At 42.6% G+C, this 27,887-nt stretch overlaps 1 protein-coding gene across 3 annotated transcripts in view; it reads right to left on the minus strand.

Annotated features, from left to right (window-relative positions):
* STXBP5 (syntaxin binding protein 5) overlaps positions 1 to 27,887 on the minus strand; it is a 530,024-nt gene that overhangs the window by 386,067 nt on the left and 116,070 nt on the right. For all 3 annotated transcript variants that reach the window (XM_056567305.1, XM_056567304.1, XM_056567306.1), the window contains exons 3-4: positions 12,662 to 12,743; positions 10,509 to 10,609 (exon numbers count right to left, since the gene is read on the minus strand). In XM_056567305.1, coding sequence (XP_056423280.1) covers positions 10,509 to 10,609; positions 12,662 to 12,743 — 183 coding nt within the window. The remainder of the gene's footprint in view (positions 1 to 10,508; positions 10,610 to 12,661; positions 12,744 to 27,887) is intronic.

A 27,887-nucleotide genomic window follows, 5' to 3' on the forward strand; every position in this document is an offset into this window, starting at 1 on the left:
TCCACATATTTAGCATTAGCATTTCCACCTTATATACTGGTGCTATTTGGTAACTATGTGATTACTTTAGAGGTACAAGTAATTTTTTTTATGGAAAACTGTCTTACATATGTTGACATTTATATCTGCAGGGAAGAATGGTAGAAAATTACCAAAACCAAGCATGCAAACCTTGTGGCTTCATACCCAAAAAGACATGAGGTTTCCAAAAGGTGCATCAACTAAGTAAAGGGCCTAAATACTAATGTCAATGCAATATTTTAGCTTTTCCTTTTTCATAAATTAGCAACTATTTTTAACATTTTGTTTGCACTTTGTCATTATGGGGTATTGAGTGCAGAATGGTGGAGGATAACTTCTAATATCCCAGATAGACAACTGTAACATCCTCCTTTGTGGTCTGATCAAAAACAGACTAATATCTCTTCAATCTATCTTAAAACATCTGCCTTTATGCAATGGGACTGTTAAAGAGCCCAATTCAAAATTTATTTGCAGGAAAAGTTGTACTTTTCATTGGTGTACTTTATTTTATCATATAATGTATTACGAGCCTGAAAAAATATATACGTTAGGCAAAATTGAAAAAAATATGGAACTGTGCAATTTTGAGAGGCAATCATTTTTTCAGGGTTCACAATATGGTAAATCTGACTATGCTATCTTTATTCTATTGGTCAGTACGATTCCAATGATACCAAACTTGGGTAATTATTGTTTCGTTTTAAAGGTGAAAAAAAAAAGTTGAAAACTGGAAGAAAAATAAAAGTTTGTTCAATGCCATGTTTTGACCTCTATACCTTTTTTTTATTATTCCACCTACAGAGCTATGGTAGGGTATGATTTTTGTGCCATGTGCTGTAGTTTTAAATATTTTGAGTACATATGACTTTTTGATCACATTTAATTTTTTTTCTGGGACATAATGTGACCAAAAATGAAGCAATTTTGGAATTTGTCTTGTGTTTACGCCTTTTACTGTGCAGCATCAGGAAAATCATAATTTTATAGTTCGGTCAATTACGCAAAGGGGGGTGATTTGAACTTAGGGGGATGATTTTTGAATATTTAAAAAAAAAATGTAAAAAAAATTTGCTACACGTTTTTTGCCCCATGCATTACATTGATCGATGATTGCTTAAGGCTGCCTTTGCCGAAAACATAGATCCACAGAGGACCAGGAAGGATAGGTAAGGTACCGTATATACTCGAGTATAAGCCGAGTTTTTCAGCACGATTTTTCGTGCTGAAAACACCCCCCTCGGCTTATACTCGAGTGAACTCCCCCACCCGCAGTGGTCTTCAACCTGCGGACTTCCAGAGGTTTCAAAACTACAACTCCCAGCAAGCCAGGGCAGCCATCGGCTGTCCGGGCTTGGTGGGAGTTGTAGTTTTGAAACCTCCGGAGGTCCGCAGGTTGAAGACCACTGCGGCCTTCAACATCATCCAGCCCCCTCTCACCCCCTTTAGTTCTGAGTACTCACCTCCGCTCGGCGCTGGTCCGGTCCTGCAGGGCTGTCCGGTGAGGAGGTCGTCCGGTGGGATAGTGGTTCCGGGCTGCTATCTTCACCGGGGAGGCCTCTTCTAAGCGCTTCGGGCCCGGCCTCAGAATAGTCACGTTGCCTTGACAACGACGCAGATGCGTCGTTGTCAAGGCAACGGCTCTATTCCGGGCCGGAAGCGCGGAGAAGAGGCGCCCCCGGTGAAGATAGCAGCCCGGAACCACTATCCCACCGGACCACCTCCTCACCGGACAGCCCTGCAGGACCGGACCAGCGCCGAGCGGAGGTGAGTACTCAGAACTAAAGGGGGTGAGAGGGGGCTGGATGATGTTGAAGGCCGCAGTGGTCTTCAACCTGCGGACCTCCGGAGGTTTCAAAACTACAACTCCCAGCAAGTCCGGACAGCCGATGGCTGCCCGGGCTTGCTGGGAGTTGTAGTTTTGAAACCTCTGGAGGTCCGCAGGTTGAAGACCACTGAGGGCGAATGATGAGAAGAGGATGATGAAGGGGGGGTGTGGGGATGATGAAGGGGGGTGGGGATGATGACAAGGGGATGATGAAGGGGGGGTGTGGGATGATTACAAGGGGATGATGAAGGAGGGATGTGTGGGATGATAAGGGGATGATGAAGGGGGGATGTGTGGGATGATAAGGGGATGATGAAGGGGGGATGTGTGGGATGATGACAAGGGGATGATGAAGGGGGGGATGTGTGGGATGATAAGGGGATGATGAAGGGGGGATGTGTGGGATGATGACAAGGGGATGATGATGAGGATGTTAATGACGGGTCTGGATGATGACAGGGGGGGGATGAGGTATTTCCCACCCTAGGCTTATACTCGAGTCAATAACTTTTCCTGGGATTTTGGGTTGAAATTAGGGGTCTCGGCTTATACTCGGGTCGGCTTATACTCGAGTATATACGGTAAGTCCCCGCTCTTCTTCGGCAACCGATCTGCATAACGGGATTACATCGCAGAGCTACAGAAGGGTCCCCTAGACCCCAGGGATTACCGGAATTTATTGTTTAAATGCCGTGATCATAATTGATCATAGCATTTAACCATTAAATTATGGACATCAGAGCCAGCTCTGATGTCCATGATTACCGGCAGATGTCAGCTGGTCATTTTCCTCTTACACAGGGGATACTTCATAGGTCGGGAGGGGGTTAAAAATATGTCAAAAATGTTTCTTGTGTTTCTATATGTACTATACCATGTGTTAAAACCTACGGTATAATGAAATAGAAAACAGATATAGTATACAATACATTTTAAAATGGAAGCTAGACTAAAAATTCTTAAGGGAAGTCATACAAATTACAATATACTTATATGCCCTTAAAAAGTATTTCCATCTCCTGATTTCAGCTTGAAAGGCTATGTGTTTGCGCAACTCCCAATAAAGCCAATTGGAGTTATGCAAATTGTATATACTTTTCCCACTTTGGCTACTTTTGGCTTCTAGACCACCTTGGACTGTCGCAAACAGGCAGAAATTAGGCAATAGGAATATCCCTTTAAAATACCCAAACCAGTACACATTCATTATAAACATGGAAAGAAACATATAAATCTAGTGTGTTCAAACCACCAGCATACAATCTGATTTGTCAACAATAGGGTTAAAATTAAATTGAAGAAAACCACCTTTCCCAGGAAAAAAACAAGCTCTACTAACATGCTCTGAATCAGGAGAGAGCTATTAAAAGCAAACATCAGCTATCACATAGAACCACTATAAACCTGCAATTACTCTGTGAGCAGATACAGCCTCCCTTAAAATGATCAAAGGAGCCTGTGCTTCCAGGAACAGTGTGATGCTCATTCATCTAGATACAACAAGAAAGGGATTCATATCAAATGCATCTTTATGTTTGTCTAAATTCTCTTTTCTATAAATATAAAATCTAAAAGCTAGTTGATCTGATGAATCTGCAGGCAGAGGTCAACAAAGCTTGCAACATCAAGCATCACATACAAGGCTTTTGCGTTAGCACAATGGCAAATATTGTCATTCATATCCTAATTTTTGTGCCTAGTTAGATAGCACTTCACCTAGGTATCATGGTCACTGCTCCCAGCGAAGGTAGAGTAAGTCACACAAAATATTAGACAATAGCGGTAAAACACCAGACAAATTGAACTAAGAAAATTTTGCAGCTCGCTATAAGTTAATGGGTCATTTTTTTTCATACTGACTTATACATACACACACACACACACACATTTATTTATTAGCATTGCCCCATTGCCTGGTTTTTCTACCTAAACCTTGTGGAAGATGAAAAGCAACAATGAAGCTCTTGTCCTCATATCCCAACCTCAGGCGGGGCTAAGCTGTGATGAAGAGATTGTAGGCCAAAAATAGAAGGGGGCATGGCTTGGAAGACGGACCAACACAATCACCAAGAGATGCAGATCTTGTGAAGTAAGGTGGGGCTGAGCTGTGATGAAGAGATTGTGGTCGAAGTATCTGTAATGTGGGTGTTTCGGGCACAAATTGTATTTTCGGCTTTGAGACTAAAAAATAAAAAGCAGAAAATAGATGAAACGTGGCTCAAACATGGTGCAAGCAGGACCAACATACTCACCAGTCCTATAGACTTACATGGGACTTTAGACATAAACCTCAACCCTCGCAAATGAGGGTGGGTTGGGGTAAATTTAAACTATCCTATATTTTTACCTGACCTATAAGTAACCAAGTTCTATAGTTTGGAAGTGATGCTGGAGCATGCACTCACACGCACAAGTGGACAAAAAATACTGCATGCAGTGTTTTTTTTTGTCCGGTATCTAAGTGGATTCTGTGACGGAAGCCTTGAACTGAATCTTCAACACAGGTGTGAACATTACACTAACACTGGGCAGAATCCACTGTGGTCTTGCCAGAAATATATGTTAAATATTTTAATGAAGCTACATTTATACTATTAAATGTTCAAGCATTGACATTCCACTCAGAAATTCCAATGCAGCAGCCTCCCATTGCGTTTAATGGGTTTCCACTGCATCATAGAAACTGCAGTGGTCACCTAAAGAGTGAATGCATATATTCTTTTGGTGGATATCCGCACAGACTGCATTGCAGTTCATGCTGTCCTAAAGCTGAAGGATTTTGCCAGCGGTTGCACTCTGAGTATCTGCCGGGATAACCCCAGGGAATATTTTGCAGTGTGAAGGCAGCCTTCAGAGCATCCCAGGTGACAGTTTCAGTGTGAGAGGTCACAGGCTATGCCAGGCAAGTGGGAGCCAGGAGTTCCAAGTCTGAGTGAGACATGTGCAGTATGAAAGGGGTACTCTGCCCCTAGACATCTGATGTCTGATTGCGGGGGTCCCGCCGCTGGGGACCCCTGCGATCTCGGCTGCGGCACCAGACATACGGTGCATGGAGCGAACTTCGCTCCGTGCAGGAAGATTGGCGATGCAGGGCTAAGGCTTGTGACGTCACTGTCACGGACCACTCGTGACATCACGGCCATGCCCCCTCAATGCAAGTCTATGGGACTTGCATTGAGGGAGTGTGGCCGTGACGTCACAAGTGGTGCGCGGCCGTAATGTCCTGAGCTTCCGGCACTGCACCCGACGCTCTAAACGAATGCCGGATGCAGCAGGAAGAGCACAGGGGGCCCCAGCGGCGGCACTCCCACGATCAGACATTTGGCCTTTGGATAGGGGATAAGATGTCTAGGGGCAGAGAACCGCTTTCAGCAGTAGGCTCAAAATAATTCTTGGGGACCCTGTCCTGCATTAGTTAGCGCTCAGAAAGAGGGACCGTAGTGCAGTATATGATTAAATGCTGGGAGTACTACTACCTACAGGTGAGGTTGTTGCTACTTCTAGCTACAGGGGGTAACTACGACCCACGGGGGGGCTATTTTAACCTACAGGGGTGGTGGGGTGTTATTACTTTATTACTATAGGTGAGGGTTATAACTATCTACAGGGGGGCTGTTACTACCTACAGGAAGGCAACATTACTACCTACAGGAAGGGGGGGGCTTTTACTACCTACAGGGGGGGCAACACGAAGGCAGCGGCAGGATGACACGTGGAGGGAGGACAGCAGCCGAGCCGGGCATTATCGGATTATCGGCAAGGTAATTGCCGATACCGATAACATCCAAAATCGTGAATATCGGCAAACCGATAATCGGTCGATCCTTAGACTACTGCCTGTCACTCAGTCTCCTGAAGAGGTTATATGTCCGGTGCAGCAGCCATATTGGAGACATGACGTGATGTATCAAATGTCACACTAGTATTCTGCTATTCAGGAGATCTAGTGCAGGGCCCACAGTACTATGGATACTTAAATGGGCACTGTCACCAACTTTACTTTTTGATATGTTGTAGTACTTATGTACTACAACATATCTCTAATATACTTTTATTATTATTTTTTTCATTAAAAAGGTTTAATTTACATTTAAAAACCGGCTACTGAAAAAGGACTGATTTAGGAGTGGCAATCAGTCCTTTTTAAGTTAGGCTGCACTCGCTCCCTGCCTGTCAATCAGACAGGCGGGAGCGAGCTCCTTGGCTCCCCGGCCACTGGCTGGGAGGCCACTCTTTCCGCACATTGCCGCCGCCGCCTCGTTGCCGCCGCTGTCCCTGCACGCCCACTGCCGGACTCTGCAGTAACTGCAAGTGTAATGAGGGAACGGGGTATGCGGGGCAGGGGGGGGGAGGAGGGAATGGGCTAGTGCCGTAGTAGGGGTGGGGGGTTGAACGGGCTAGCAAAAAAAAATAGGATGGTGGGAGCTACCCTTTAAACATGTCATGCAGGGAGATTGAAGAAGGGATAAATATGCATGACAGGAGCGGAAGCAACAGCTGAAACAGGCAGAAAAAAGCATTGCTCATACTGCATTGGCCCGTCTCCACTGCACACAACAAGGAATTTAAGTGATAGCAATAAGACAAATATCTGCAGAACACCTGCACTGATGTGTGCATGGTAAAAAGGGGAAACCTGGTGCTAGATTTCCTTTAAAAAAAAAAATTGGTATATTTGTGAGTTATCCCTAATTTAAAAACATGAATAAACTTTCATGGAAAAGGTCCCAAACCAAAGTGACACATAAAGGTTGAATTTGTCTGACTAGAAATCTAATCAAACTGTTTAAAGGAAATACAGAACCTAGTTTATTACTAATTAAAAGCAGACAGTTCTATTTTTTCAATGATTTATTAGTATATTTTTGATTTTCTGTACATGACTATGCCATGCTTTCTGAGATAATATATTTCATAGATAAGTTTTAAAGCTGCCAGATTGACATTAGGAAGATGACTGGAGATGTTCATTGACTTCTAAGGCAGAGTTTTCCACGAATGCTCTCTGAACTATGACCATCATCTACTGTCAATAGTAGATCCTGTGTTATCTGCCTCCGGCTGTATTATAGAAAGTACCGTATTTATAGGGGTATACCACGCACCGGCCTATAACACGCACCCTCATTTTACCAAGGATATTTGGGTAAAAAAAGTTTTTTACACAAATATCCATGGTAAAATGAGGGTGCGTGTGTGCGCGTGTATACCCCGATACATCCCCAGGAAAGGCAGGGGGAGAGAGGCCGTCGCTGCCCGCTTCTCTCCCCCTGCCTTTCCTGGGGTCTAGAGCGCTGCTGCCGGCCCTTCTCTCCCCCTGGTTACCGGCGCCGCTACCCGTTCTGTCCCCCTGACTATCGGTGCCGGCGCCCCATTGCCGACGTCGACAGCCATGGGGAGAGAAGGGGCAGCGGCACCCATTGCCGATGCCGCTGCCCCGTTGCCTCCCCCCATCCCCGGTGGCATAATTACCCGAGTCGGGTCTGCGCTGCTCCAGGCCTCCGGCGTGCGTCCCCTGCGTCGTTGCTATGCACGGCGCGGCGCACTGACGTCATGCGCCGCGCCGTTCAGCGCATAGCAACGACGTCTGGGACGCACGCCGGAGGCCTGGAGCAGCGCGGACCCGACTCAGGTAATTATGCCACCGGGGATGGGGGGAGGCAACGGGGCAGTGGCGCCGGCAATGGGTGCCGCTGCCCCTTCTCTCCCCCTGGCTGTCGGCGACGCTTCTCTCCCCCTGGCTATCGGCGCTGGCAATGGGGCGCCGGCACCGATAGTCAGGGGGACAGAACGGGCAGCGGCGCCGATAGCTAGGGGGAGAGAAGGGCCGACAGCAGCGCTCTAGACCCCAGGAAAGGCAGGGGGAGAGAAGTGGGCAGCGACGGCCTCTCTCCCCCTGCCTTTCCTGGGGGTGTATCGGCGTATAACACGCACACAGACTTTAGGCTAAAAATTTTTGCCTAAAAAGTGCGTGTTATACGCCGATAAATACGTATATAGCCTTTCATCGTCATGTGATTTGGACAAGACTGCAAAGAAGTGATCTCTACAGAACACAACGTGTCAGCCCACTTGTTAGGCTCAGTGGCTACTGTGGGGGCTACATGTTGTGATTTTTACTAATATAGAAAGAGACATTGAGAATTTGAAAAAAAAAAAACTTAATTTGCTTTAGAGATGTTTAAAAAAAATAAAAATAAAAATCTTTATTTAAAATTTCCAAAACCATACAGGCGAAAATACTTATTGAGTTACAGTTAACGATATAGTCCTTGCATTAATTTTACACAAAAATAATTTAAGCAACAATCTGATTGGTTGATAGGGACAACTGATAAAATTGACTTCTGCACAGATATTAATGAATCTCCCCAATTATCACAAAATATGGTTGTTTACAGATGCAAAATCTTAACATATAAGGTTTAGGAGGGCAACATTTTACATGGGTGCAATAGATTTTCTACAGTAAGTGCAATAAGAAATGACTTGACAGTATCAGAATGACTTTGAGGCAAAGTCATAAATACAGCAGATATAAATGCTAATATGTTTTCCGCATGCTTCCAGACATTGATTAATATTGAGTTACCAGTTAATAGGAGGAAATATCAGATGGAAGACAAGCGGTGGATTCCCTCTCATCGAAAAATTCCATAACAAAGCATGAAACAATACTGAAGGATAATCCTCTGTTATCCACAGTATATTCAGTCGCCTTAAGAAGCTTTCTATAACTATAGAAACTAGTGATTGTTTATTCTTTAAGTGAGACGTCTCATACAAAAAAAAAAACATGTATCCCCTACGGTTTTAGATCCCGAGGGTCCGAGGGCTGCCAGGCTGCCCCCCCCCCCTTGATCTTCTGTATGGAGCCACAGCTCTTCCCTGGAGCGGTGCATCGTGGGGATGGCCACACCTCCTCCATATATCTCTATGTCAAAAGGCCCGCTTTGGGCAGGGGTAGTGACGCGCCGCTACCAGGGAGAGCCTTTAATATTCTGGGACACATAATGGAGCTGTTCTAACTTAATTGTGATATGAATGGTAATAAACATTGTAGCATTTATGCATGTCATATGCATACAAAGGATTATTCAGAATGTTTACCACTTGCAAACAATTATTTAATGTGGAAGTGGTTAAAAGGGCACAACATCATGTGTACATACAGATTGCAACATTTCTTCACAAGGGAATATTGCAAAAGCTTGAGTTGTCACGTATTATATGAGTTGTCACCCGGGAAGCGGCACATGCGCCGTAGAGCAAACCTTCCGCGAGCAGGGAGGAAGGTGATGAATAGGAATGAGCTGAAGATGATGTAGGGGTGCCCGGAGCTCCGGCCGTAGCTCTGCCCATGCCCCAAAGACTTCATTTACATAAGAAGAAAACCAAGAATAACGGAGAACAGCTGGACATTTCGGGACAAGGTAGGCATCCTTTTGATCAGTATCACCCGCACTACAAACTTGTATGACAGGTTAGTGCGGGTGATCCTGTTGACAGATTTCCTTCAATTTATTATGCATCAAATATATCATTAAATGTATCTTACTCAGGTGAGATTTAGGCTACTGCCTATATTTCCTCAGTAGTCCCCAGACACCACTTGGCATGCAACCTTTAACCTGCTGATGACCTTCTTGTCTCTACTATTTAATAACTTTCTACTATTTAATAACTTACACTTTGACATGCAAACCCAGGACTTCATTCAGGTCTTCCCTGGTAAACTTACCTGTAAACTGTATATTGACCGGCTGTACATGTTATAAATGGTTTTAATAAGTACAGCGCTGCAGATGATAATCACTATATAAGAACTAATAGCATTTCATTCCTTTTCACAGGCAGACAGAAAAACACAGCAAATGTGCCAAAGGGACAAAAACAGGGGTAAAACGTCAGTGGTTTTGGGTACAATGATGTAATCTGAACATACAAATGAAAAACTGAAGGCCTACTACAGAAATACAGATATGACTAATAATGGAATAGCATTATATCGCCACAGGATAGATGTTAAATATAGTTACAATATGTAACTAATACAATAAAGCAGTGACTGAGGGCTTAGTCATATCTAGTCCCTTAAGCTAATTATTGTAAATATAAATCTATCAAAGAATTTTTTAACCTGCTGCCGTTTATCTCCAGCCTAAAGAACCATCATCTCTATGTTATGTACACACAGAAGAAACAAGTTCAAAAACCCTTTTCCTTAAAATACATCAATATTTATTGAAAAATCTACAATACATAAAACAATTACTGGATATCATTGGACAAGGATAACTCTCAGGAAGAGTCTGAGGAACTGTAATTATATGTGCATGGAAGCCAAAACACACTATTATGAATGTTATTATCCCATACAGTGCTGACAAAATCTGATTGCAAACTGCTATACAACACTATGGCTGAGAGCTATATACACTAATCTACCAACTACGGGTCCACTAACCCTCTTACAGCCCACACCATAGCCAACCTATTGGAAAACACAAGTCACTGGATGGAACTATCCATCTACATTACCAAACAAAGTGCTAGTGTGCTCACCCATATGTATGATGCAGTCCCCACTACCCCGAGCTCCATGATGAAACCAATCACTAAGTAAATGGCCTATGGTAACCTAACTGTATTTTCTTACCGTTCTTTGCTGAATTTCAGTGAATGCAGTATGGCAGGTCTCTTCTGTCGCAGATTCCAAAGATGTAAGGTGTCATCCGTCAAGGCACTCACAAGCGCTCCCTTAAATAATGAGACACAAATAATTAGAGAGTAGAAAAAACATGAACCTGTGGCATATTTAAATGTATAATGTAAATAGCTGAAAGCCCTGATCACATTTTTTAATAGAATGATGATGAACCTCCCCCCAACCACCTATTTCAGAAATATAGAGCTCGGTATCCCCTATCACAGTCTTGCTACTTCCTCAGATGGGCAGGATGGCATTATACCATGTTTTCCTTACTTCCTAGGTTAGGAGTATGCATTTCTTAATGGCTGGGCAGTATATTCAGCACTGGCCAGTGCTCAGAAAGCAGGATTTTGTGAGATGCAAAATCCTGTCTCCTGTTCCCCGAGTGATAGCCGGAGCTGAATACCCACCCCAGCCATTAACTATGCAAGCCCCCATCATAGAAAGTAAGGGAAACTTAGTATATTGGTGCCCAATCCATCTCATGAAGTAGCAAGACTGTCAGAAGAAATACCTTGCACCCTAAATTTGCACAATGAAGGGGATTGATCACCATTCTATAAAAAGCTATGTGATCAGCCATCTCACCCCCGCCTGTATCTACAGGTGCCCGTATCTAACTTTCTAAAGAGGTACCACAGGTCCTCTGTGAGAATTCTAAAAGGGACACTTCCTTAATCATAAGGGTTATATTTTCTTTGAGCTCCTATTTATATATGCATATGTTTGTTAGTGTCGTTCTGGAGGATAATTGACACGTCTGTTGGAAATCAATAACACATTGTAAGCCACTTGCTTATTTCCCTAAAAATTGGACTTTCAGTATGTGGTAGCAAGCTCTTTTTCAATAGACTACCTTACAGATAACTATCACTGCATGAGACAGATGGGCCACAAATAGTATAAACCCCTTAAAGAACCATCTTTTACACAGTTTATATTACGAATACTACAATGACATGGCAAGGTGCAATATGTAGCCCACTATTGGACTGGTGTTAAAAACAGAAATAGGTTAAAACTAAATTACAATTACAAACATACTGCATGACAACAATGTAAAAAAAAATAATGTTTTAAGTTCAGTATAACAGGTCCATATATATATATATATATATATATATATATATATATATATATATATGTACAAGCCGACCCGAATATAAGCCAAGGCCCCTAATTTCACTCAAAAAACCCAGGAAAAGTTATTGACTCTACTATAAGCTTAGGGTACATCATCCCCCCATGTCATCATCCAGACCCCCGTCATTAACACCCCCCGTCATCATCACCCTGTCATCATCCAGACCCCCGTCATCTTAACCCTGTCATCATCCAGACCCCCCCCCCTTCATCATCCCCACCTGTCAATCCCTTCATCAGTGGTCTTCAACCTGCAGACCTCCAGATGTTGCACAACTACAACTCCCAGCATGCCCGGATCGCCATCGGCTGTCCGGGAATGCTGGGAGTTGTAGTTTTGAAACCTCTGGAGGTCCGCAGGTTGAAGACGACTGCGGCCTTCGTCATCATCCAGACCCCCGTCATCATTCCCCCCCCCCTCCCCCTTCATCATCACCGCCTGTCAATCCCTTCATCAGTGGTCTTCCAGAGGTTTCAAAACTACAACTCCCGGCTGTCCTGCATGCTGGGTGTTGTAGTTTTGAAGCCTCTGCAAGACCACTGATGAAGGGATTGACAGGCCGTGATTGACAGGCTGCGAATGAACGTCCCTGTGCGGCGGCGTCAAGTAAACGTCACTAGTCCGGGGCCGGCCCGGAGCGCGGAGCTGATGGCTGTCCGGGAGTTGTAATTTTGCAACATCTGGAGGTCCGCAGGTCGAAGACCACTTAGAAGGGATTGACAGGCGGAGAGTTCACTCGAGTATAAGCCAAGGGGGGGGGGGGGGGGGCAGCGTTTTCAGCACGAAAAATCGTGCTGAAAAACTCGGCTTATACGGTATATATATATATATATATATATATGCTTACATTCCTGAACAATTGCACCTGTACACAACAGAGTGAGCTAACAATAGGAACGAGAGAGGGGAGCCATGAGCCAGTGATGTCAGGAGAGATTAAAGTGATTCCACTAACCTCATTAATCAGGAACTGAAGCTGGATTACCGAAGAACCACTGTCATGCTGGCAATAGCACTCAACTCCTGGCCGACCAAACCTGACAGTAATTATGTTAAGGAAGAACTGCTTAGGAAAGGAAAATAAACAAACAATATACATCGAAAATGACAAAAAACAAAAAAAAAGAACACAACAAGCTGTGTAAATACCACAGGGTTACATGTTTTTCTTAAATCTGAATGGGATTAATTCCTATCTGGTCTTAATGACATCATTTAAGCTGCATGGCTCGGTTCTCATGTAGCAGTCATGATGTGGCTGAAACGCACTGAAATGCAAGTTAATGTGGGCTTCAAATAGACTTCACCTACAAAGATTTTAGGAGCTAGTTTACCATACAGCCAAGAAGAATTAATAAAGGGTTTCAGTACAAACTTTCAATTTTGTCAAATAATAAAAACAAATTCTTACCCCGTAATTCAGTCCCCTGCCACTTCTGTTTCTATGCTTCCTTGTCCCCGTGCCAATCTTAACACAGGCATGCCACCAGTGCAACAAATCACTGGCTATAAAAGGTTAAAAATGCCCTAGCAGACAGCGACTGGTTGCAGGCATCACATATGCCTGTCTCAAGAGGGATCAGGATGTAAAAACTGGCGGGAGTCTCAGAGTTTAAGAATGGGAGCGGATGGGGGACTAGTAAGGTAGGACATCTTTTTAATATGTTACAATTTTAAGGGGTCGGACACCCCCTTTAAATTGCCTATAGCTGAAATCAATTAGAAAACAGCAGATCCTAAAAGTGGAACTCTAGTAAACCTCGAACATGAGCTTGCAAATGAAAATTTAGGCATTAAGGGAAAAAACAGAGCTTAAATGGCATTTACATCTGCCCTAAGCTCCTTACAGAGTTAAACAGTTTCCACAAGGGAGGAAACACATTCTCAATTAAAATATTAACACAAGCAATGAAAGATCAAAGCAACTGCATCCAGCAATTCTCCAGCCTATTACATAAGAGCAGACAACAACTATGGGAGTCAGGTGATTTAATCATCCACTGTCCTGAATACACAAGGAGTCGGCATACACAGTCACTTGGCACATGACTAGCAATGTAAATACTGACTGACACATTCCAATAAATACACCATAAGAAGGCTGAGCCGAGTGTTTAGGGACCAAACATTTACATGCATCATCTTCTGCCATACCTATGGGGTAAGTGCTAGATCCCTACAGTTATGTTGGGAGGCTGAAGAAAAGACTTGAAAAAAAAAAAAAAACTAAAACTGGAGGAATGTACATGATTTCCCCCTATATAAAGAGTTAAATTCCTGCAAAGGGGGGAAATTAAACAATAACATGTAGATAGAAAACATCATCACTTACTAGAGCTGGGCGGTATGGCCAAATAGGTTTATTTTACGGTATTTTTGTAACTTATGGTGGTTCCACTGTATATAACTGTATAACGGTATTCCCGTCCGTCCGTCCGTCCCCCCCCCCCCCAAAAAAAAAAAAAATTATTAGCCCAGCACTGCGCTGTCCCCATCAGGGTACTACTCACGTCACCCGCAAACGCTGCCCTCCTCGTCCTCCCGTTTGTTGCAGCCACCGGCGCTGACACTATATACTGTATCCCTATGCCCGGGCTGCAAAAGGAAAACAAAATTAAACTTTAACGCATGTTCCTATGTCGGCCTCAAGCTCTTCCTGGGGACGTGAACGTTGGAAAGCCGTCAGCCTATCGCCGGTCACAGCGATGTTCCGCCTCGGCCGGTGATAGGCTGAGCCCACTGTCATGTAAGAAGCCGGCTTCTTACATGACAGTGGGCTCAACCTATCACCGGCCGATGCGGAACATCGCTGTGGCTGGTGATAGGCTGATGGCTTTCCAACGTTCCATACCCTAGGAAGCTGGTCCGGACCGACGGGGAAGGTGAGCTAAAGTTTGTTTTGTTTACCTTTTGCAGCCCGGGCATAGGGATACAGTATAGAGCAGTGGTCTTCAACCTGCGGACCTCCAGATGTTGCAAAACTACAACTCCCAGCATGCCCGGAGTTGTAGTTTTGCAACATCTGGAGGTTGAAGACCACTGGTATAGAGTGTCAGCGCCGGCAGCCGCAACAAACAGGAGGAAGAGGAGGCAGCGCTTACGGGTGACATATGTGAGTAGTACCCCAATGGGGACAGCGAAGCGCTGGGCTGACAATTCCTTCATTCCCGAGGGGGAGGGGCCAAACCGATATTGCGGTCTGGGTTAAAATTCATATCGTGCAGCACAAAAGTTTCGGTATTCGGTATGAACCGGTATACCGCCCAGCCCTATCACTTACATAATATGTACCACATCCTCCTTCTGCTCTACCAAATAAAAGCTTTCATGGCGATGCCTCTAATTAGTAGGGCAATAGAAGGATGACGCGACGTATGGGACATACTGTAGCACTGAGCTCACACACGGGTATAAACAACACACAACTGTCAAGATACATAGGATTTGTGGTGAAGCACATGGAAAATGCAGAGTATGACACATAAGCCTGGTAATCTTATTTGTTGCAATGACCCCGAAAGTGTCCAGTTTTTATGATGCTGCACTCTGTCAAACTAGGCTATTCCCACATGCACGGATGATATATCCAGAGGTGGCACATGCTGATTCTATCTTTTTAAGATGTGGAGTGGAATTATAAAAATCCTTGCAAATATTTTCAAAGCTATACACAGCTCATAATATGTCTACAACTGAAAAATAACAGTGCATTACAAAACTAGACTGTAACATTTTACAGTGTACCTGCAATATAAAAAGGCTTCCATATTATTTATTATTAAAAAACAAAATGTAAGGAAACTTCTCAAAAAGACACCCACCTCCTTATCTGCACCATTATTTTCTGAAAGATTTTCAGACCACCATTCAGTTTGCATGGAGGGCTTTTTCTTTTAACGACTACCCCCATAAAAGAGCACTTTTTAAAGCAATTTTGGATGGTTGTCTCACAGAGATTTGACTGCATACATTAAGCCCTTAAGGACCACAGTTTTTTTTTTTTTTTTCGTTTATTTAATTTTTTTCATTTTTGCACTTTCGTATTTTGCACCTCACCTTCTAAAAATCAGAACGCTTTCAATTATGCACCTACAGACCCATATGAGGGCTTATTTTATTGTACTTTGTAATGATATATTTCACCACAAATTTTATGGCGAAACCAGAAAGAAAATATTTGTGGGGCTAAAATTGAAAAAAAAAAACGTCATTTTGTAAATTTGGGGGCTTCCGATTCTAGGCAGTGCACTTTTTGGGTAAAAATGACACCATATCTTTTTTCTGTAGGTCCATACGGTTTACATGGATACCATAGGTTTTATTTTATTTTACTAATTAAAAATTATAACTACATGCACCAAAATTAGTATGTGTAAAACTGTCGCCTGACGCCTATAACCTTTTTATTTTTTCCATATACAGGGCAGTATGAGGGCTCATCTTTCAGGCTGTGATCTGAAGCTTTTATCGGTACCATTTTTTTTTTTTTTATGGGACTTTTTGATCGCTTATTATACCTTTTCTTTTAGGTTATACAAAGTGACCATTAATATGCAATTTTGTATAATTTTTTTTTTATGTGTACGCTATTGACCGTGCAGTTTAATTAACATTATATTTTTATAATTTAGACATTTACGCACCTGGCAATACCACATGTTTATTTTATTTATATATATATATATATATATATTTTTTTTTTTTTAAATGGGAAAAGGGGGATGGTTCAAACTTATTACCGAAGGGGTTAAATCACATTTTTTTTTTTTTTTTACATAGGCCATAGCATAGCATTGATCAGTGTTATCGGTGCTCTGCTGCTCCAGCCTGCATGGCACGCTTGGAGCAATAGAACGCCGATTGGACAGCGAGGAGAAAGGTAAGGAGACTCCCGCTGTAATCTCAGCTGTTCGGGATGCCCCATTTTCAACACGTCCGTCCCGAACAGGCCGCTGAGCTAACTAGCAACTGTTTTCTCCCGTTTTAGACACTGCAATCAATTTTGATCGTGGCGTCTAAAGGGTTAATACCAGACATCAGCCCGAGCGGCTGAGAGTGCTTCATACCCGGCAGCAACCAGGACCTCCCGGGTATGAAGCTTCACATAACGGGAGCCGGCCATGGACATAAATATACGTCCGTGGTTGTTTAGTGGTTAAAGAGAATCTGTCAGCTGTATTTTCTGCTAAGAGCTACAGACACCATTAGATAGCAGTTAGGCTAGGTTCACACTACTGAATTTATGACCGGAATTCCGGGCAGAAATTCTGGTGCAGTAGAACCCAATAGCTGGCAGTAGGATTCGGCTGCATAGTGAACACTACAGAATTTCAGCGGAAGACATTCCGTCACTTAAATTCCGCTGCCAAAAGAATGAACTTGTTCACTCTTTAGGCTGAATCCGGTCTGCAGACATTGCCATCTATGGGGACGTCAACGTCTGTGCGGTCCGTACGCGGAATCTCTGGTCTTAACTTTTCCAGTCGAAGAGTCTCAGTGTGAACTTAGCCTTAGGGTATAATAGGAAAGACCTGAGAAAGAGGATAGATACTTCTTGAAACATGTTGTCCTATCTGTTCCCAATAACAATTATTTTATATATGTCTGTGAAGGCTGTTTGCATTTAACACTCGGTCAACGCCTGCAAGTATCCCGCTGCGTTCTGCAGTCAGTCTCTGAATGTTGGCTGCTTCTCAGTCTCCCTCCTTGGATCCATGGCTGAGTATTGGTTGTGACCACAAATTCATGCTACACGCTGCTGAATTTTATACTATAAGCCCTTTTCAATGTTGCGCTCAGAGCATAACCAACATAGGTCAGTGCACGCTATCAATCTATATAGAGCACCTCTCCTTTGTTCCTTTATATTTTGTGTGTATGTCTTCATCCAAACATGCAACCGATCCATTAGAAAACACAGAAATACGTAAATATACCCTAAACTAGAGCTGGGCGGTATGACCAAATATGTGTATCACGGTATTTCTGTAAATTATGGCGGTTCCACGGTATACAACGGTATTTCTTTCACCCCCACCAAATCATGTTACCCGCCAGCGCTGTTCTGCTCCCCCCCCCCCCCAATCATGTTACCCGCCAGCGCTGTTCTGCTCCCCCCCAATTAATTATCAGCCCAGCGGGGTACTACTCACATATGTCACCCGCAAGCACTGCCCTCCTCCTCTTTGTCGCGGGCCGCTGGCACTGGAACTCTATACTGTACGCCAGTGGTCTGCAACCTGTGGCCCTCCAGCTGTTGCAAAACTACAACTCCCAGCATGCCCGGACAGCCAACAGCTGTCCAGGCATGCTGGGAGTTGTAGTTTTTCAACAGCTGGAGGGCCACAGGTTTGGGACCACTGCTGTACGCTGTATCCTTACGTCCGGGCTGCAAAACATAAAGAAAATAAACTTTAACTTGCCTACGTCGGCCTCACGCTGTTCCTTGGGACTGGAACCTCAGACAGCCGTCAGCCTATCACCGGCCGCAGCGATGTTCCGCCCCGGCCATTGATAGGTTAAACGCACTGTCATGTAAGAAGCCGGCCAGAGCTCCTTACATGACAGTGGGCTCAGCCTATCACTGGCCGGGGTGGGACATCGCTCCGGCCGGTGATAGGCTGAATTCTGTCCAACGTTCCAGTCCCCAGGAACAGCGTGAGGCCGACGTAGGTAAGTTAAAGTTTATTTTCTTCATCTTTTGCAGCCCGGGCATAGAGATACAGCGTACAGAAGTGGTCTCAAACCTGCGGCCCTCCAGCTGTTGCAAAACTACAACTCCCAGCATGCCCGGACAGCCAACGGCTGGGAGTTGTAGTTTTGCAACATCTGGAGGTCTGCAGGTTGGAGACCACTGGCGTACAGTATAGAGTTCCAGCGCCAGCGGCCCGCAACAAAGAGGAGGAGGGCAGTGCTTGCGGGTGACATATGTGAGTAGTACCCCGCTGGGCTGATAATTTATTGGGGGGGGAAGCAGAACAGCGCTGGTGGGTTACATATGATTAGTTCCCCGATGTGGGGACAGCACAGCGCTGGGCTGATAATTCATTCATTCCCAAGGAGGAGGGGCCCAACCGGTATTGCGGTATGGGAAAAATTCCTATCGTGCAGCACAAAAATTTTGGTATTTGGTATGAACCGGTATACAGCCCAGCCCTACCCTAAACCCACCCCCCACTTCACCCCAAAGCTGAAGGCTCTCAAAGTAGCATGAATTGAACAAATGTTTCTAGAATATAAATGAATACCTCAGTAACACTATGACTATAGCTCTCTATATAAACAGGCATACTGCCTAGTCCACAACAAAAACAATATAGTATTCACAATGAGGGAAGTGATTACCCCTCGTGACAGGAGCAGAACCGTAATGGAAATGTGGGTATTTACAAAACTTATTTCTGTTGCAAGCTGCATACAAGAGATTAAACTGGTTTCTATGGCAACTTATTGCTTTCCTTATTGCTGGGAAGGTAGGATGTCACTTGTACTTTAAGTGAAGGGAGCAAATTCCATTTATTCAAACAATTTGTTTTTCCCCAGTCGTAATTAAGTGGGTGACCCAGGATACAGACTTGGTCTGTGATGACAAATCTTATTCTTGTCTATTCCAGGGTATGCTCCACTGGCTAGAGGACTACTTCAAGGTCAGGATGCTGTGCCAGCAAGTGCTAGTTTAGTTTAGAGACATAACAGAATAAGAATAGCCACCATTAACACTTTCAGCTCCCGTGAACACGTCCACATTAGCAGCTACATGCAGCAGCTCAACAAAATAGATACACGATTTCAGATAATCCAACCAGTACAAACAAAGACATCTATAGCAAAGATAAAAGGTCTTCTGTAAAATGTCCAATATCAGAGTCACAGAGTCTTCTGCATGACTCCTACTGAAACAAAATGGAGCCGTAGGGACAAAGCTTGCCCATATGTAGCTCAGCACCGTGGCTTTCTCCAAGCTGCGGTCATTGGGGAGAGGGGGGGGGGGTCTGCTTCTGTCCTAAAGCTCCAAATGATTTCAACTGGAGCAGTAGAGTATAGCTGTGCAAAAAAAATAAGTGAAAGGCTCAATGGGAGTTGTAAAACCTTGTGCTTTTTGATGCAGAAACTGATGCAGGTCCTGCAGTATGTCAGAAAGCAGATAGTTAAAGCCTACTTGAATATGCCCTAAGGCTACAGCAACTTTTCCTAAGAAACATGCACCCATAACAGGTACTTAGCCCTATGTTTACTAAATATGAAGCTTTATAGATGGATGCTACAGCTTCAGCTATTGCTACGTTGATTACTGTACATATTTAATTATTGAAATAAATATAAATATTTTTTATTTATATATATATATATATATATATATATATATATGGCGTTGGTGTGCGGGCTCTGGTGTGTCCTTCATATAAGGATACACTGGCGAATGTCTCAATTTTAACATCAGTGTTGAGGGATAGCCAATGTATTGTTTACATCTACCACAGTAGTGCACCCATATTCCTGTATTGTATTCTAATTGTTACACATCCACACCGTTTATCTGGTGTAGGATTCTATTGTGGCACTTGTAGTCCGCTGCAGGCATCCTCCATTGTATGCATTTTTATGCTGGGGATCGCCCCTAGCAACGGACTACAAGGGCAGGATCTGCTCCCCCAGTATAAATGCACAACCGCATTTGGGGTTGAGCACCTCCAGCCATTTGAGACCACGTTTTTTGTTGTTTGTTTAAATTTTAAATTTGGAGGTGTGTAAACTCCAACATTAATGCGCCTTGAATATCTACCAGGCAGCATTAAGGTAGCACCTGTGAGGCCAGGCACCCATAATAGCCAACTCAGGTGGGGCTTGCAGCTTGCCTCCCTCCTCCCATTGCATGTGTGCTCAGTCACGCTGGAGGGTATCTGGGAGGAAGCTGTGAGTCAACCGAATGCTGCCGTAATTGCCCACTGGCCCCTGTTCTGTTTATCAAGCACAGGTAGGACTAGCGTTAGGTCTCGCACCAATTTGAGAAACCTTGGCGTTGGTGTGCGGGCTCTGGTGTGTCCTTCATATAAGGATACACTGGCGAATGTCTCAATTTTAACATCAGTGTTGAGGGATAGCCAATGTATTGTTTACATCTACCACAGTAGTGCACCCATATTCCTGTATTGTGTATATATATACACACACACACACACACACACACACACACACACAGTGTCATGGCCGTAAATGTTGGCACCCCTGAAATTGTTTTGCTATACACATGTTTATTCCCTTTGTGAATATTGGAACTAAAGCAAAAAAAGAAGGAAAAAAAGCTAATCGGGCAAGATGTCACACCAAACTCCAAAAATGGGCTGGACAAAATTATTGGCACCCTTAACTTAATACTTGGTTCAACAACCTTTGGAAAAAATAACAGAAATCAGTCACTTCCTATAACCATCAATAAGCTTCTTACACCTCTCAGCCGGAATGTTGGACCACTCTTCCTTTGCAAACTGCTCCAGGTCTCTCTTATTGGAAGGGCGCCTTTTCCCAACAGCAATTTTAAGATCTCTCTACAGATGTTCAATGGAATCTAGATATGGACTCATTGCTGGGCACTTTAGAACTCTCCAGCGCTTTGTTGCCATCCATTTCTGGGTGCTTTTTGACGTATGTTTGGGATCACTGTCCTGCTGGAAGACCCAAGATCTCAGATGCAAACCCAGCTTTCTGACACTGGGCTGTACAGTGTGACCCAAAATCCATTGGTAATCCTCAGATTTCATGATGCCTTGCACACATTCACGGCACCCAGTGCCAGAAACAGCAAAACAACCCCAAAACATCATTGAACCTCCACCATATTTTACTGTAGGTACTGTGTTCTTTTCTTCGTAGACCTCATCCCGTTTTCGGTAAACAGTAGAATAATGTGCTTTACAAAAAAACTATATCTTGGTCTGATCTGTCCACAAGACATTATCCCAGAAGGATTTTGGCTTACTCAAGTTCATTTTGGCAAAATGTAGTCTTGCTTTTTTTATGTCTCTGTGTCAGTAGTGGGGTCCTTCTGGGTCTCCTGCCATAGCGTTTTATTTAATTTAAATGTTGATGGATAGTTCGCGCTGACACTGATGCTCCCTGAGCCTGCAGGACGGCTTGAATATCTTTGGAAATTGTTTGGGGCTGCTTATCCACCACCCGGACACTACCCTGCGTTGACACCTTCCATAAATTTTTCTCTTCCATCCACGCCCAGGGAGATTATCTACAGTGCCATGGGTTGCAACCTGCTTGATAATGTTGCGCACTGTGGACAAAGGCAAATCTAGATCTCTGGAGATGGACTTGTAACCTTGAGATTTTTGATATTTTTCCACAATTTTGGGTCTCAAGTCCTCACACAGTTCTCTTCTCCTCTTTCTGTTGTCCATGCTTTGTGTGGCACACACAGACACACAATGCAAAGACTAAGTGAATGTCTCTCCTTTTTATCTGCTTTCAGGTGTGATTTTTTTTATTGTCCACATCTGTTACTTGCCTCAGGTGAGTTTAAAGGAGCATCACATGCTTGAAACAATCTTATTTTTCCACAATTTTGAAAGGGTGCCAATAATTTTGTCCAGACCATTTTTAGAGTTCGGTGTGACATTATGTCCAATTTGCTTCTTTTCCTCAATTTTTTTGGTTTAGATCCAATACACATAAAGGGAATAAACATGTGTATAGCAAAATGTGTTACTGCAGTCCTATTCAGTGAGAAATTCTTCATTTTCTTGAAAAATTTCAGGGGAGCCAACAATTGCCATGTTGCCATGACCGTGTGTGTGTGTGTGTGTATATGTGTATATATATATATATATATATATATATATATATATATATATATAACACACACATGCATACATATATGAGGGCAGCGGCATTTATAAGATTCATAAGATTATTTTGTCAGATATTCTTTAGTTCAATGGGGTTGTCTAGGATTTAGAAAACATAGCTGCTTTCTTCCACACATAGCGCTACTCTTGTCTTCCAGTTTGTGTGTGGCATTGCAACAGAGTTCTGCTGATGTAAACCGTAAATGTGGAAGGGTTATAATACCCCATACAACCTGAGGACAGGTATGGCACTGTTTTTCTAATCCTAAGTAACACCCTAGGATAGGTCATCCTCTAAGGTTGGTGTGGGTCCAACCTATGGAACCATTGCCAATCATGAAGGGGCTGCAGTGCTGATTCACCGGTTTCTTGCACAGTGATACTGGACCCCCACTAATGATATAATGTGTTGCCTTCATAGGCTAATATACCAGTCTGAGTGAGCCTTCCACACTCCAGTTGATAAATGGTAAAACAATACCATTCTTGCACTGTACAGTTTCATGCCATTTTACAATTTAAACAAAGAGCAACAAAAATCAGCAATGTGAATGAAGAACATTCCTACTAAAATATCTTGTAAATATGAGTGCTCGAACTGTCCCCTTTGGTCAAGTCAAAATTCAGCTCAGCAGATTTCAGTTATATCTGTCTTCATTTGCTATTTTTAAAAAGCGACAACAGAAAGAAGCTGCCACTATAGTTCCCATAGGGGATGTCACCAATAGCGCACACACACTGTCACATTTCAGATACAGCAAAGGATAAAACAGATACATCTAAGAGTCATCCAAATAGAATTTTTTATCTACATCTGAGATCATTTATATAGTCTAACCAAATGAGTATATTGTCAATCCAGTCATTTTTACATCTAGTGAACTACTCTACAGTTGCCTACAGCACATGAACAGAAAAAGCAGCTTTAAACAAAAGTAAAATTCTGAAATTTCCCTTCTTTATCCCGGACTTGTGATTAATCATTTTATATACAAATCATATTAAACCTTTCTGAATAACCCTAAAAGCATTTAGCTCAGAACAAAGACATAATCTATTTTAACAATACAGCAATCTCCCTACCACACGTACAGCTGTCATCATATTTTCTCATTCTATATGCAAGAACGGGAAAAAAAAAAAAAATCACACAATCAAGAGACTCGTGCACAAAGTACTAATGTAATAGTAGGGGGCCAATTACACAAGAGGCTTGGCTTTGACCAACAGTCAGGAGGGTTGATGGATGCAGATGTAAATGTACAGCAGAAACCTTCCAGACCCATCATACAACACTGGCTGTTAAAACTTTTAGATACTGTGGTCAATAGTAACAGTAGCACCTGCTAAATGGTTAGAGTGGGGAACCTAACTATAACAGCATCACCACAACTCAATTGTGGGGTAACAGTGGCTTGCTGTAGACCGTTCCTAAAATGGACAGAGGTGTCAGCAGGGTGCACTGTGGTCAGACAGAAAGGAGATTCAAAAAGAAATGAACTTCCTCTGTAGTATACAGCAGCTAAGTACTGGAAGGATTAAGATTTTTAAATAGAAGTAATTTATAAATCTGTTTAACTTTCTGGCACCAGTTAATAAAAAAAATTAATAAATCCAGCAGAGTTCCCCCTTAACCCCTTAAGGACTCAGCCCATTTTGGCCTTAAGGACTCAGACAATTTAATTTTTACGTTTTCATTTTTTCCTCCTCGCCTTCTAAAAATCATAACTCTTTTATATTTTCATCCACAGACTAGTATGAGGGCTTGTTTTTTGCACGACCAGTTGTCCTTTGTAATGACATCACTCATTATATCATAAAATGTATGGCGCAACCAAAAAACACTATTTTTGTGGGGAAATTAAAACGAAAAACGCAATTTTGCTAATTTTGGAAGGTTTTGTTTTCACGCCGTACAATTTATGGTAAAAATGACGTGTGTTCTTTATTCTGAGGGTCAATACGATTAAAATGATACCCATTATTACATACTTTTATATTATTGTTGCGCTTAAAAAAAATCATAAACTTTTTAACCAAATTAGTACGTTTATAATCCCTTTATTTTGATGACCTATAACTTTTTTATTTTTCCGTATAAGCGGCGGTATGGGGGCTCATTTTTTGCGCCATGATCTGTACTTTTTTTTGATACCACATTTGCATATAAAAACTTTTAATACATTTGTTATAATTTTTTTTTTTATAAAATGTATTAAAAAAGTAGGAATTTTGGACTTTTTTATTTTTTTTTCGTTCACGTCGTTAACAGTACGGAATCATTAACATTTTATTTTAATAGTTCGCACATTTACGCACGCGGCGATACCAAATATGTCTATAAAAAAAAATTTACGCTTTTTGGGGGTAAAATAGGAAAAAACGGACGTTTTACTTTTTTATTGGGGGAGGGGATTTTTCACTTTTTTTTTACTTTTACATTTTTTTTTATTTTTTTTTACACTTGAATAGTCCCCATAGGGGACTATTCATAGCAATACCATGATTGCTAATACTGATCTGTTCTATGTATAGGACATAGAACAGATCAGTGTTTTCGGTCATCTTCTGCTCTGGTCTGCTCGATCACAGACCAGAGCAGGAGACGCCGGGAGCCGCACGGAGGAAGGAGAGGGGACCTCCGTGCGGCGTTATGAATGATCGGATCCCCGCAGCAGCGCTGCGGGCGATCCGATCATTCATTCAAATCGCGCACTGCCGCAGATGCCGGGATCTGTATTGATCCCGGCACCTGAGGGGTTAATGGCGGACGCCCGCGAGATCGCGGGCGTCGGCCATTGCCGGCGGGTCCCTGGCTGCGATCAGCAGCCGGGATCAGCCGCGCATGTGACGGGCATCGCTCCGATGCCCGCGGTTATGCTTAGGACGTAAATGTACGTCCTGGTGCGTTAAGTACCACCGCACCAGGACATACATTTACGTCCTGCGTCCTTAAGGGGTTAAAGACAAAATAAAAAGCTACTCTATCACAAAGTTAGGTGGGCAAAAAATAAAGTAATGTCTCTCAAACTGTGCCAAGACAAAAACATGTCAAACCTTTATTTTCAAAAATGTTTTTATTGTAAGGAAGTAGTAAGGTTTATAAAAACACTAAGGCTCTATTAACATTTTAAATCTTCCTTCAATTGGAGGAAAACTTTAATGGCATTTCCCAACTCTTAAGAAAGGCTGCAACATACAGTAACTATATTTGGAGAAATAATTGGGACAAGCACCTGCGTACCCTGTGCCTTTATCTCGTGACGGCAGTGTATATAGGTGTGTAAAATATAACTTCTCACCTGGATGTGTTGTGCTCCGGGCACAACACTGTAGTCGGCCTTAAAGCAGAAGAAGCAGCAGCGGCCAGTGTCTGTCCGTACCCAGCGTCTTGGGCCGGTCTTAAGGGTAGAGATCCTTGTAGAAAAAATGCCACTTTTTCAGCGCTCACTGGGTCAGGAGATGACTGCCATCATTTCACTCCATCTCCTGACCCAGTGAGCGCCGAAAAAGTGGCATTTTTTCTACAAGGATCTCTATCTGCAACATACAGTGGCATATATTGCCAATATACTCTCAAACCAATAAATAAAATAAAATAAATGCTGAAGTATACTTCTTTATTTTTTACCCTTTGCATGAGGAAGCACAGTGGAATATTGAAACAGAAAATATAATGAAGTAGTGCCTAAAAAATTCAATTTTATTAGGATCAATTAAAATCCACCAAATTAAGTGTCACCCCCAAAAAAGTGGTCCACTGGAGCACTTTTTTGGGGGTCACGCTATTAATTTGGTGGATTTTAATTGATCCTAATCAAATTGAATTTTTAAGGCACTACTTCATTATATTTTCTGTGTTGATAAGTTCCCAAGAAGTCTCGTATTTGAAGGACTAAGGATAGGCCTGAACGCTATCCTGTATCTGTGACAGTGGAATATTGTGACAGAAAATGGAGGATATACACTGTCCTCTAGTCTAGAATAATTTTTGTATCAATATGTGATAAAATATTGACACAAAAACAATGATACAAGTTGTATAATATATCTCAAGTCAGTCAGATCAAACTGTTTCTAAAATAGATACATTTATTCAGAAAATAAAAATAAATACACGTTGGACAGTGAGTACAATCTGCAGGGCCCTTGCAGATATCCTCAAAAATTGTATTAATATTTGTTAAAATATATCTGTATAAAAGTTAGCTGCGCACCACACTTTTTATATAGATAAAAAAAATTATTTACAAGAAATAAAATAAGAATGAAAATAAATACATAGCTCTCTGTATACTACCGTATATGTCACAGTATAGATATGAAATTAAATGCAGATTGTAAATATAAATGGAATAATATGCAGTTTTTATAGCTGGTTATAGAATAAGATAGAATAATTTATAATATAACCAGTTATACCGAACTGCATATTCTATCTATTTCTATAACCAGCTATACTGAACTGCATAATATTGTATTATATTTTAAAGAGATGATTGAAAAAATGTTGTTAGTTAGAAGGGGAGGAGGTTGTTTATAAATCAATCTTTGGAAAAGAGAGAAAAGCATTCAAGTCTTCCGGGAAGGCAGATCACACACCATGATCTGCTGGAGGATGGAGGGGGAAAACACACATGTCTGTCAGCACAAGGAAGACATGAATATATCCCTTATGAGCTGAAAAAGGAGATAGCAATCCAGGGATTAAGCTGTTCTAATAGATGAGCGCTAGTAAAAGCAGCAAAATTCTGGAGTCAAAGACCTTATATCCAGTGTATGTTAGGCTCCTCTCATATTACATTCAATTCACCCATTTTCTATGTTCATTGGGAAAGCACAGGCCTCCATTCACCAAATAGAGACCAAGGGGAAGATTTATCAAAATGTGTGCAAAGGAAAAGTTGCCCAGTTGCCCATAGCAACCAATCAGCTCGCTTCTTTCATTTTCAACAAGGCCTCTGCAAAAGGAAAGAAGCGAGCTGATTGGTTGCTATGGGCAACTGGGCATTTTTACCTCTGCACAGGTTTTGATAAATCTCCCCCCAAGAGTGTCTCCTTTGGTCTACATTTGTCAGGTTTATGATGGGGTTAGGGATGTCCCAATACAGATACTGGCATCCGTTTCAGACACAGATACTGGACATTTGCACGAGTACTTGTACTCATGCAAACGTACCCAATACTTAATTGGATACCTGCCAGCGGGACTACCGCTGGCAGGTATCACGGAGGTGCAGTTAGCCGCCTGCACTCTCCGCACGGATCAACTCCTAGAGGACGCAGGGCATAAATTTATGTCCCGATCAGCTGAGAGGACGGCCGGAG

The sequence above is a fragment of the Hyla sarda genome, chromosome 3 (genome assembly GCF_029499605.1).
Source record: "Hyla sarda isolate aHylSar1 chromosome 3, aHylSar1.hap1, whole genome shotgun sequence".
NCBI classification, from domain to species: domain Eukaryota; kingdom Metazoa; phylum Chordata; class Amphibia; order Anura; family Hylidae; genus Hyla; species Hyla sarda.